This window comes from Antechinus flavipes, chromosome 3, assembly GCF_016432865.1.
Source record: "Antechinus flavipes isolate AdamAnt ecotype Samford, QLD, Australia chromosome 3, AdamAnt_v2, whole genome shotgun sequence".
In the NCBI taxonomy this organism is placed as follows: domain Eukaryota; kingdom Metazoa; phylum Chordata; class Mammalia; order Dasyuromorphia; family Dasyuridae; genus Antechinus; species Antechinus flavipes.
In genome coordinates, this window is record NC_067400.1 from 610,381,141 (window position 1) to 610,389,721 (window position 8,581).

Here is an 8,581-nt window from a genome sequence, read left to right on the forward strand (position 1 = left end):
AGGTCAGATCCCAGTCACCGTCGCCCCCGTTCCGCTGCCCAGCCCGCCCCCTGCCCACCCCGGGCCCTGCACCATTAGGGCCGGAGAGAGCTTTCTCCCGCCCGAGGGCCCCCCATCCAGCATCCCCCAGACATCCAGAGCTCCTCTGCCCAGTGTGAGGCCCCGGGCTCTGTCCTGGGAGGGGGAGGAATAGAGTCTGTCTAGAGGACCCAGACCCACGTACCTCAGCGAAGCATCCTCGGGCCCCCACGACCCCCCCGCCCCCAAGGCTGATCTTCAAGGACCCTGGTCTGCGGGGGCCCCTCCCGGGGCCTGGGCTCCCTCGGCAGCCCCCCCACCCCAAGTCTCCTTTGACCAGTCCTGGGCCAGGCTCAGGACGCCATCCCCTTGGCCCCTGAATGCTGGCATTCTGGCTGGACGGCGTGGCTGGCCACGTCCCCCGGGACCCCTTCTCCCCCTGGTGGGCGGCGGCGCTGCCCCTGACGCAGGGCCTGTCAGGGCAACAGAGACTGGACGCCGCCGGCCCCCAGACCTTTGAAGGAGAATAATGTATCGGTACCTTATTGAGAGTCATTGTATAAAGCAACTTTGTGCACTTTTTCTTACTTCCCACCACGTTTATGTTGCGGGTTCGGGCCCTGGATTTGCACGGCGGGCGCTCGGCAGAGAGGCTCCGGGCCGGCTGAGCGGGGGGCTCGGGGACCGGCCGGGTGCCCCCCAGTGCATCTTGGGGGGCCGCCCCACGTGCGCTCTCAGACTTTTTTTAACTGGCCATCCCTCCCTGCACCCCCTCCCTCACCCACTGGGGCCGTCTCAGTTTTTGGACGGGTATCTCGAGCCCTCTTCCTTCTCCGAGTCCATCTCCCCGCCACGACTTCTTACTCCCGGACAGAGCCTCCTGGGCACGGCCTGGACGGACGGATGGACGGGAGGTTCATTTTCCCTGGGGACCCGGGGAAGCAGAGAGGGGGCTACGAGGGAACTCGCTTGTCCCAGGACGGGGCTTTTTGTCCTGGCCCGCAGCTACATAGACAGACTGTCCTGTGAATCTCCCTCCTGGACCTCCCTCGCTGGGTTTTGCAGGGTGGGGGTTTTCGGACTGGGCTCCCTCCTCTTCCTCCCCCCGGGGCTCTGGCGTCAGGCCCTCCCTTTATCAGGAGCTCTGAGGGGATGGGGACCAGCCCTTGGCCGCCGGGCGGCTTTCTTCTCCGGCTCCGGGCTGGGGTCTCGGGTAGCCCGGGAAGCCAGGAGCCCCTCGGGGAGAGGAGCTCGCCACACACGGGCAGCCGGTGCTTTCTGGATCTGGGTTGGAGGGAGCCGGATGAAAAGGAGCGTGGGCCGGGGAAGGACCGGGGTGGGGAGGGTCAGGCTGTAACACTGCTGAGGGACGGTGGGGGGCTGTGCTCACAGAGCCCTCTGCCCGCCCCCGGACAGAAAGGGGCATAGGTTACAGTTATGGCTGATGGGGGTGGGGCGGGGGGTCATAGCCGGAGGTGACTTTGGGCCAGAGAAGCTGGGGGGGCTTTGGGCTTCCGGTCACTCCAGGCCAGGCCAGGCTGGGCGGGGGTCAGGGAGGGGGGTGTCACTATGCAAATTGCCACCCAGGGAGAGGGAGGCTGTAGAGGCAGTGCAGAGGCCGGGCTAGCCAGAATGGGCCCCCCGGCTGGCCGGCCCCCCCATCTATCCCCCCTCTCACTGTAAATAAGTGCGACACTGAATTAACCTGTTTCCTTCTGCTTGCTTTCTGTGCACCCTCCCTCCCCGAGGATGGAACGGGCCTCTCGATGGCTCTGAGCTTTGTTTGAACCTTTTGAACCCGTTACCTGGGACTCTGCCTTTCTTTTCTCCTTCCATGGTCTTCTGAATCAAACCCTCTTAATAAAAATCTCACTCCACTCCCACCGCTCCTGCTTGGGCTCACTTATTCTCGGGGATCTCAGCCTGGGGCTCTGGTACCGGGGCGCGCCCCTGGAGGGGCCTCCGGCCTCCCAGCCGTGCTGCTTGGTCGCTGCTCTCTGCTCTGTCTCAGGCTGGGGCCCTGGGGGCCGCAGCTCCCGGGGCCCCCCTGCCCTCGCCCTCCGGGCCCTGGGGCTTTGGGGGCAGCCCTGAACTCTCCACTTGCCCTCGACTGTCGCTGATGCAGCTGCGGACAAAGCTCAGACCTGTCCTAAGAGCAAACTTACTAACCCCCTCTCTGCTGGATCCTCTCTTCCTTGACTGCCATTCCTGTCTGGAGTTTCTCTGTCCTCCCCAATGCCTCTAATGACCACATGGGCAGCCAGCAGTGGGGGCCGGCGGGGCTCGGGCTGGGAGTCTGGTCCCCGCCTCTGCTGTGGGGAACTGAACCCAGGACTGTGAAATGGGAAGAGTAGTTCTCCCAGGCGGGCCGGGGGAAGCCATTGAGGCCCTGGAGGTGAGCACTGGGGCCCAGGGGGAGGGAGGTGGGCCCGCTGCAGGGCCCGCGGGATGGGGTGGGGGGAGGACCGCAGGGGGAGCGGGGGAGGGAGAGCGTCTTGTGATTCTGGGGGTTCTGGGGATGCCGGACTTTTAAGGATGATCCTGGAGGTTTCCTCCCCCCTGAATAACATGGCGGGAGTGAGTGGGGGGCCGGGTCTGAATCTGTTCTCTTTTCTCTCCTCCTTTTCTCTTCTCACCACTCCTTGCAGGCGATACCACCTATCTGGACATCTTCCGGGAGTTCTCCCACATGGCATCCCATCACCCGGAGAAACTCAACCGGCAGAGCCTCCATGGCAACCCCTCGAACCAATAGCCTCTCCCTTCTCCTCCCCGGGGGCCGGGCCTGTCCCTGCCCGGTTTTGTCTGCTTTTAGAGACCCAGGAAGCAGGAGGGGAGGAAAGGGGAGATGGTCTCCCTGTACCATCCCCGTCTCCAGATTTTGCCCATTAGCCTCAAGGCAGAGAAAAGGGGGAGAGAACTTGGGGCTCAGCCGGGCTGAGTCTGATCTTTGCCCCTCGGCTTCTTAGGGGGTTCCATAGGAGGGGCTCGATCTTTTTTTATTCTTGGGGCTGGATGAGGTCTCTCCACCCTAGTCACTGAGCCCTGCAGGTGGGCGTCCATCTCCTCTGGACCCGTGTCCCTTCACAGCCTCAGAGGCCCTACGGACGAGGCTCTCCAGGGGCTGACACCCCAAGGACACTCGCGGCCCCGCCCAGGAGCATTTCGGCAGAGCTCGGTCTCACGCCTGGTGGCCACCGCTCTCGGGAACGCTCAGGGAGCCGGAGACCCAGCCCACTATGTTACCCGTCCCCTTCTTTAGCCTGAGTGGCCGGCTCACTCTCATATAACTGTTTAGCCTTGGCTTTGCCCCCTGGTCATCCCAGGAGCTGTCCTGAAGCTGAGCTGGGATGGACTAGTCTGGGGAGGGGGCGCTCAGGGACCCCCAGGAAAGAGCAGCAGGACCCCGGGATCAGCCGTGACCTAGAGGCTGGAGATCCAACCCTTCCTCCGACCTGCCTGCCCTTCCCCTCAGAAAGGAACCCAGGTCCCTCACCCCATCGCGCCCCCCGCAGCGGGTCCCTGGGCGCAGTCCCCTCCCTCCCTGCCCTAAATCACAGCGAGCTCGGGGGAAATGCCAGCTTTTAATGCCTGAGTGATGCAGGTAGATGGGAAATCTGCTGCCGAGGGGGCTTGTACCCCCGTCTTCTGCACTAGGGCGTCCTTTTTGCAGAGAAGAGCAGATGGCGGCTTCCTTAGCAAATTGGTGACAGGGAGGACGGCCCCGCGCTCAGCAGAAAGGCCGGGGGCCGTAGCAGGGGGCTTCTGGGAGGCTCTGGAGCTGAGGGTTGTACATGGGCAGGTATTTTCGGAAACATTTGGCCATCTTGTTATCACACTCACACATCATTTTCTCGCATCGGTCCCGAGTCTTCACTGTGGAGTTGGGAAATAGGGGAGAGAGCCAGGGGTCAGCCAGGGCCCTTTCCCCTCCTGGCCTTTGTCGGGGTTATGTGGCCACCCCCTCCCTACCCCCCACCCTCTTTATGGCAAAGAAACTGGCTAGAGGGCAGGGCCTGCTTCAGCATGGCATATACCTGGTATACCAAGAGATGGGCCATTGAGAAGGTCACTGTGGGCCCCCAGCACATCTCCAGCAGCATCTCCGCCTCCTCTTCCTCCCCCCCCCCCCGACATTAAACTCTAGAACTCACCGCACTTCACCTTGGTCCCCAGGTTAAGGTATCTGTAGGTGTGGGAGCCAGGGGTGCAGCCAAACACCTGGGCTTTGTTGTAACAGCAGTCATGGCTGTGGCAGCACCTGCAGCGGGCGGACACACCTGGTCAGCGGTTCAGTCGAAAACAATCTTGGGATCTCAGTGGATTGCACATTCAATACGAGTCCCCAGTGGGATTATGGGAGCCAAAATAAACTAATGAAACTGCATAGAGTGCATTGAGAACCAGCGTGCCGGGGAGTCTTATGTTCAGTCCTAGGGTCCAAATCACCAGCAAGGTGGAGGCTAAAGGGTCTTGACCCGTGGAGAAAACTTGGGGAACTGGAGTTTTTAGCCTGGAGAAGACCCAAAGGCCTGGTCATCGTTTCCTAGTGCTCAGGGGCAGTGGAAGAGCAGTCGGACCAAATTTCCCTGAAGGCTGAACTAGGGGTAGTGGGTAAGGGGTACAAAAGGGCTAATTGTCCTGAGTTAGAGCCACCCTGAAGTAGGAGAGCCCTTTCAGGGGATGGGAGCCCCCTCTGGAAGTCTCCAATAGGGGCTGGGTGGTCACTTGGGAACAGAACAGGGAGCATTTCTGGGCTGTGGTCTCTGAGGGCCGAGGAGCTGGTTTCTGGGAAGGAGCCCTTCATCCCTCAGGGTCTTCTCCCTCGGGGTCCCCCAAACCAGACGACAGCCCCTCATCACTCATTGTGCTTCTGCCTCCAAGGGCAGATGGGATGCAGAGCATCCTGGCGTTATCGGCATTCTAGGACAATCCAGCCATTTGTGAGCGTGGAGGCCGCCGGGCAGCCAGGACGGACCCCACAGCAGGGGCAGGAGGCCGCTCGGGGCTTCTCGTTTGGGACCGAGCTCATGCTGCGGACGCCGTGTAGCCTTTACCTCCCGATTTCAGTGCTCGGCAGCAGCGCCCATTGCTTCTCCCTAGTTACAGCTCTGGGGGGAGGGCGGTCCCTCGTGTGTGTGAGAGAGTGGCTTAGAGCTCCATTTCCCAGCAGTGACCGGGGCATGTTGGGGAAACTGGGCCAAACCTCCCACTCTCTGAGGCTCCAGCCCTCGCCCAGTTTCTCCTCGTCTCTGTGGCCATCCCTTCCCATCCCATCCCTTCCCAGCTTCTTCCAACTCATCCTGTTCTATCCTCTCCCATCCCATTCCATCCCATTTGTCTCTCTTAGTTCTAGGGGATGGTTTTCCTGATCTCTCCTCTCTTATCTCTTACTGGTGAAAAGACTTGTTTTTCCTACCCCCTCTTTCTGACTTTCTGGCCCCATGGAGGAACCAGAGGCCCCAGCTGAGCAGGAGCGGGAAGGGTGTTAGTAGGGAGAGGGAAGAGGGGGAATGAAGGATAAAAGGGAGAGTTAAGATTTCATGACAAGTTGTAGACCTCTCATTTCTTCCTCAATTCCTTCCTGTTTTGCCTGTCTGGGAGGCATGGTTATTCTGCTCTGCTGTCGACTCTCAATCTTGCCTGCTATAACCCAGATTGCCTATGGCCCAAGTCCCTGGTTTCCAGACCTTAGGGCCCCCCTCCCTTTTTTCTTTCCTCCCTCCCTCTCTCCCTCCCTCCCTCCTTCCTTCCTTCTCTTCCTTCCTTCCTTCCTTCCTTCCTTCCTTCCTTCCTTCCTTCCTTCCTAACTTCCTTCCTTCCTTCCTAACTTCCTTCCTTCCTTCCTTCCTTCCTTCCTTCCTTCCTAACTCCTTCCTTCCTTCCTTCCTTCCTTCCTTCCTTCCTTCCTTCCTTCCTTCCTAACTTCCTTCCTTCCTTCCTTCCTTCCTTCCTTCCTTCCTTCCTTCCTTCCTTCCTTCCTTCCTTCCTTCCTTCCTTCCTTCCTTCCTTCCTCCTTCCTTCTGTCCTTCCTTCCTTCCATCCTTCCTTCCTTCTTTCCTCCCTCCCTCCCTCTCTCCTTCCCTTCCTTCCTCCTTCCCTCTTTCCTTTCCTTCCTCCCTCCCTCCCTCCTTCCTTTCCTTCCTTCCTCCATCCCTCTTTTCCTCCCTTCCTTCCCAATCCCCTAACTCCTTACTTGTCAATCTTGTCCATGGGGGCACCCTGGGTGCCAGGGCCACAGTGACAACCGTAGCTGCTGAAGTTGGCCAGCCCGTGGGTGAAAGTGTGCAGTCTGATCAGTTCATCCAGCTGGGCTTCCGTGCAGCTCCCCTGGCACAAGGCTAGGACAGGACAGGGAGAGGGGGACAGGGCCTGAATGGGGGGTCCTCTGATCATGACCCTGAGAAGGAAAACCTCTAGGCTGGGAGTTCAGGCCTCAGCCCTCAGCTCTGAAGGAAACAAAGACTTGGGTCTTCTCACAGCTGTTCCCCACCTGGACCAGTCCCTCTTGACTCATCCTCTCCATCTGTACAATGCTTCCTGTTCTTCCATAGATAGGAGGAGTGGGAGGGAGTTTAGACTCCAGACGCCCCTAGTCCTTCTCAGGGGTTGCCATCCACTCTTAGTTATCTAAACATGAGCCATCACCTCATATATTCCATCTTCCCCAGACTGTGGTCAAGGGAGATAAACTGTTTTATTGACTGTTGGACTGTTCAAAGTGGGGTCCAGAGAAGGAGCTGAAACTAGGGTGGAGAGAACAGGGCTGTTTCCCAGGGCAACGAAATTTAAAGGACTCTGGGAGCGCCATGCTCATTCCTTCTCTCCAAGCCTCCTCCAGGAGCAATGAGAAAGGACCACTAGGGCACGCTACGTCCTTGTGGCTGCAGCGTGGAGAGCAGCTCTCCATCCACTCGCCAATCTTGGGCACCAACGTTCCTAATTAGAGTTCTGCCCAGAAACCTGGCGACTAAATAAGCTCCCAATGACTTTAACCTTGAGAGAACCAATCCCTGGATCAATCTTGAAATTAATCTCAGCTGCCGGAGAGCCGATGTCTGGGAGGGTGATGGGGGTGGGGGCTCTATCTATCGGAGAACCGGGGTCATCCCAGCCCACTCTTGCGTGGTAACTGGAGGCTACCTACCTAAGGCCAGGGCCAGCAGGCGGAGCAAGGTGGGAGTCATGGCAGGGCCTCTCCGGGCTCGGGACTGGGCGCACTGGGGTGGCGGTCGGGGAAAAGGTGTCCCTGCTTGTGCAGAGAAGCCTTGGGGCTTTTTATCCAAGCCTAGGGGCCCCTATCTTTATGTACTGTCCCATGACCCTCCTCCTGCTCACCGCTAATAACCAGTCCTGGGGAGGCCTGTGATTAGGGAGGAAACTACCCTTAGAATATGGGCCTAGAGAGTGGGTGGGGGGTGATGGGAAGTTCATAGAGTCTGCAGGTCATGGACCTGGGGTGGGGAGGGGGCCACCTCTCGCTGTGGACCTTTCCCAGAGGCCTGGCTTCTGGGCCCCATTCTGCTCAGAAGGGCCTCCCACCAAAGTCCTCAGCATGGCAGGGGGCCCAGCTCTCTCCCAGGTAACAGCCCCCAGCAGACGAAATTTTGGATGGAGATGAGAATAAAGGGGGGGCTGGGGAAAGGACTCAGCTATTTCAGGTTTTGTGGGTGCAGCCGGCTGGTGCCATTAACTGTAGGTTGTTGCCACCCACTGCCCTTCCTGAGTGCCCTCTGTGGTGACTGAGCTCATTCTCAGAGCCTGCTCTACACCCCCATCCCAGGGGCTGATGTGCCAGCGCCCGGTGACCCTTAAGGAGGAGGGGAAGGGATGAGGGACCCCCTTCTTGAGCCCCTCCTCCAATTCCAGGAGCTCCAGGATGTCTAGGATTCCTTGACAAAAAGGATGAGCCCCCTGTTTCAGAGACCTCTGAGGGCGGGGGGGAGGGGGGAGAGGGAAGAGCCCAATCCTCACCAGACAGTCCCTTCCACATTCTTAGGAAGTATTTCCTGATGTCTTTCTGAAGGCTAGCGGCCAGATGGACTCAGAAAAACCCAGACAAATGGACACAGAGAGCCCCCCCTGCCCAGAGAAATGCAAACGTGCATCAGAGAGTCAGAGCCCCCAGAGAAAAACCGGCACAAAGTGTCCAAATCTGACTTCCACCTACTGCTCCTGAGTGTGCTCTCTGGGGCCAAACAGAACAAAGCTAATAATACCACAAGACATTGTTGTTCACTTGTTTCAGTAGGGTTCTCTTGGCAGAGATACTAAAGTGCTTTGCCGTTTCTGCTCTGGTTCGTTTTACAGAAGAGGAAACTGAGGCAGACAGTGTTATGCAACATGCCCAGGGTCACACAACTTGTAGGTGGCTGAGGCCAGATTTGAACTCATGAAGATGAGTCTTCTTGATTCCAGGCCTTGTACTCTATTATGGCACCACTTGGCTGTCTGAGCATTTATTAAGTACCTATTTATTAGGTGGTGGGAATAGTTAATTAGTATTTTAAATACCTACTATTTGCTAGGTGGTAGAAATAGTTTACTAGTATTTATTAAATAC

The 8,581-nt window shown here is 58.4% G+C and overlaps 2 protein-coding genes across 2 annotated transcripts in view; one reads left to right on the forward strand and one right to left on the reverse strand.

Annotated features, from left to right (window-relative positions):
- ACAP3 (ArfGAP with coiled-coil, ankyrin repeat and PH domains 3) overlaps positions 1-3,734 on the forward strand; it is a 61,185-nt gene extending 57,451 nt beyond the window's left edge. The window contains exon 25 of the mRNA XM_051988862.1: positions 2,667-3,734. Within this exon, the coding sequence (XP_051844822.1) occupies positions 2,667-2,773 (107 nt within the window). The 3' untranslated portion in view covers positions 2,774-3,734. The remainder of the gene's footprint in view (positions 1-2,666) is intronic.
- LOC127556030 (phospholipase A2 homolog otoconin-22-like) lies at positions 3,584-6,649 on the reverse strand. The gene is made up of 3 exons (XM_051988861.1): positions 6,215-6,649; positions 4,173-4,279; positions 3,584-3,894 (listed from the first exon to the last, which is right to left on the reverse strand). Exons 1-3 carry the CDS (start codon positions 6,412-6,414, stop codon positions 3,749-3,751), a joined length of 453 nt encoding a protein of 150 aa, XP_051844821.1. The 5' UTR covers positions 6,415-6,649; the 3' UTR covers positions 3,584-3,748.
- Positions 6,650-8,581: the final 1,932 nt, after the last annotated feature.

What these genes read in the sequence shown, in the direction of transcription:
- LOC127556030 (XM_051988861.1), bottom strand. Translation starts at nt 6,414, where the DNA reads ATGATCAGAGGACCCCCCATTCAGGCCCTGTCCCCCTCTCCCTGTCCT. An exon ending in CCCATGGACAAGATTGACAA is followed by an intron (nt 4,280 to 6,214) that starts GTAAGGAGTTAG and finishes CGCCCGCTGCAG; the next exon opens with GTGCTGCCACAGCCATGACT. An exon ending in GGGGACCAAGGTGAAGTGCG is followed by an intron (nt 3,895 to 4,172) that starts GTGAGTTCTAGA and finishes CCAACTCCACAG; the next exon opens with TGAAGACTCGGGACCGATGC.